At 36.2% G+C, this 1,814-nt stretch overlaps 1 protein-coding gene across 1 annotated transcript; it reads left to right on the plus strand.

The window, feature by feature from the left end:
* Positions 1–801: 801 nt before the first annotated feature.
* LOC117099964 (sodium- and chloride-dependent neutral and basic amino acid transporter B(0+)-like) lies at positions 802–1,788 on the plus strand (the record flags this gene model as incomplete). Its single annotated transcript, XM_033239496.1, has 2 exons — positions 802–1,125; positions 1,657–1,788. Coding segments are annotated over exons 1-2 (424 nt in total), but the record flags the coding sequence as incomplete, so codon positions are not given.
* Positions 1,789–1,814: the final 26 nt, after the last annotated feature.

Here is a 1,814-nt window from a genome sequence, read left to right on the forward strand (position 1 = left end):
AGGCTCCTTTGGGGGATCAACTGCATATTTTGGAACAACGTAGTTGCTTGCAGCTTGTGAAACGGCGGAGAATACACTTTGGGACTGTTGCACCTGTGAGGTGTACGTTATTCTGTCAAATTTAATGTCGTAAGCCTATTATTATTTGGGCCAATTAAAAACAATTGTGTTGCCCACGCACATTAACAATTGAATAGTTTCTCTACTTATATGTCTACCACAATGTAATTTATTTGCGCATTAGATAGGCCTACATCGAAAGCTAACTCGAATGTGCGCGCAAAATCGCTAGAAAAATAGATGCGCAGTATCGTAACTATTTCGTAATAGACCTACATCGTTTGTACTCTATACTGAGACTTGCATTACTTTGTGCAGAAATCGGTATTTTGAAAAGAAAAAAAAATATAGTGTCCAGCGTATGGGATTAGATAAACAAACTAGCCCTAGTTCAAAAGACAACACACCTTCTAAATAACCACATTCCACCAACAGAAATGATGTTAAGACGCATCATTCATCCACTTAAATCACTAAAAAAAAATGGTAAACTATAAACATCGTAAGGTATTTGACGTCCTAAAGTCAAAACCATAAAAAACTGTCTTCAAAGCCTGACCGACCCGAAATCTAAAAAAAATATATGTAAGGTCGGCTGTTAATGTTATTCCTTATTTTTCGATTTTTTCCCCGAGGAGTCCGAAATACTAGTATGATGTATGGAAATAGCCATATTCATACTTCAATCAATAAAATTGTATTTAAAAAATTAAAAAAAAAAAGAAAAAGAGTTAAATTAATATCATAAATTCATCTCACAGAGTAGCGTTGCCATGGAATCAACAATGTCTGATGCATTCTTCGATTCCAAGAAAAATATATTGACCATTCGGTGCTTACAAGGGAACAAACTAAATATCGAAGATGCACAGTCGCCGTTGGAAATAGACCCACTGAAGGGAAACCTGGTTGACATTGAGAAGATTGCCATGAAAACGCCTGATGAAAATGACGAACGTGGGACTTGGAGCGGCAAATTGGATTTTATTCTTTCTTGCATTAGTTATGCCGTCGGGCTTGGAAATGTTTGGCGATTCCCGTTCCTGTGCTACGAGAATGGGGGAGGTATGTACGAACTTTTTTCGGCCTGAGCGTTCAATAAGCCTAATGTTATGTTTTTGTTATTAAATTTAATACGAGAGTATCCGAATCCCAGTCAATTTTTATAACCACAATGAATATGGATTTATAATAATGATCCTCTAAAATACATAAGGGAAAAATATTGTACTATATTGTGAAAGGAGCTGACTGGTTAAGATACATGACTTTAAGTATCAATGCCCTTTGCTGACCATTACTTACGTTTACGAGCATCTGTTTTTTCCGACCGATTTTCTGGGAAAATTGCAGTATGTTTGCCATGCCTCACGCAAAACTGGCCAAGTGATATTTGATTTTTGAATAACGTATTTTACAATTTTATATTTTTGTTCTGGTACATGTTTCGTTGATGCCATTTCATTTAAATAAATTAAATTTCAATTGAATTCTCTCCGAAGTAGATTATGATGTTTTTCATTTTTCCTTTGTGCTCTAGAGCTGCAATACTCTTATGAAATTAAACAAGTCTGCAATAAACTGTTATATCCACAGGTGCATTTCTTATCCCCTATGTGATCATACTATGCCTGGCTGGTCTGCCTCTCTTCTTTCTCGAGTTGAGTCTCGGACAGTTCGCTAGCCTGGGATGTGTGAACGTGTGGAGAATTTGTCCCTTATTAAAAGGTAAGAATATCGTCGTTAAAATCAAC

Source organism: Anneissia japonica, unplaced genomic scaffold (assembly GCF_011630105.1).
Source record: "Anneissia japonica isolate Jap-2015-1 unplaced genomic scaffold, ASM1163010v1 scaffold283992_len1814_cov224_single, whole genome shotgun sequence".
Classification (NCBI taxonomy): domain Eukaryota; kingdom Metazoa; phylum Echinodermata; class Crinoidea; order Comatulida; family Comatulidae; genus Anneissia; species Anneissia japonica.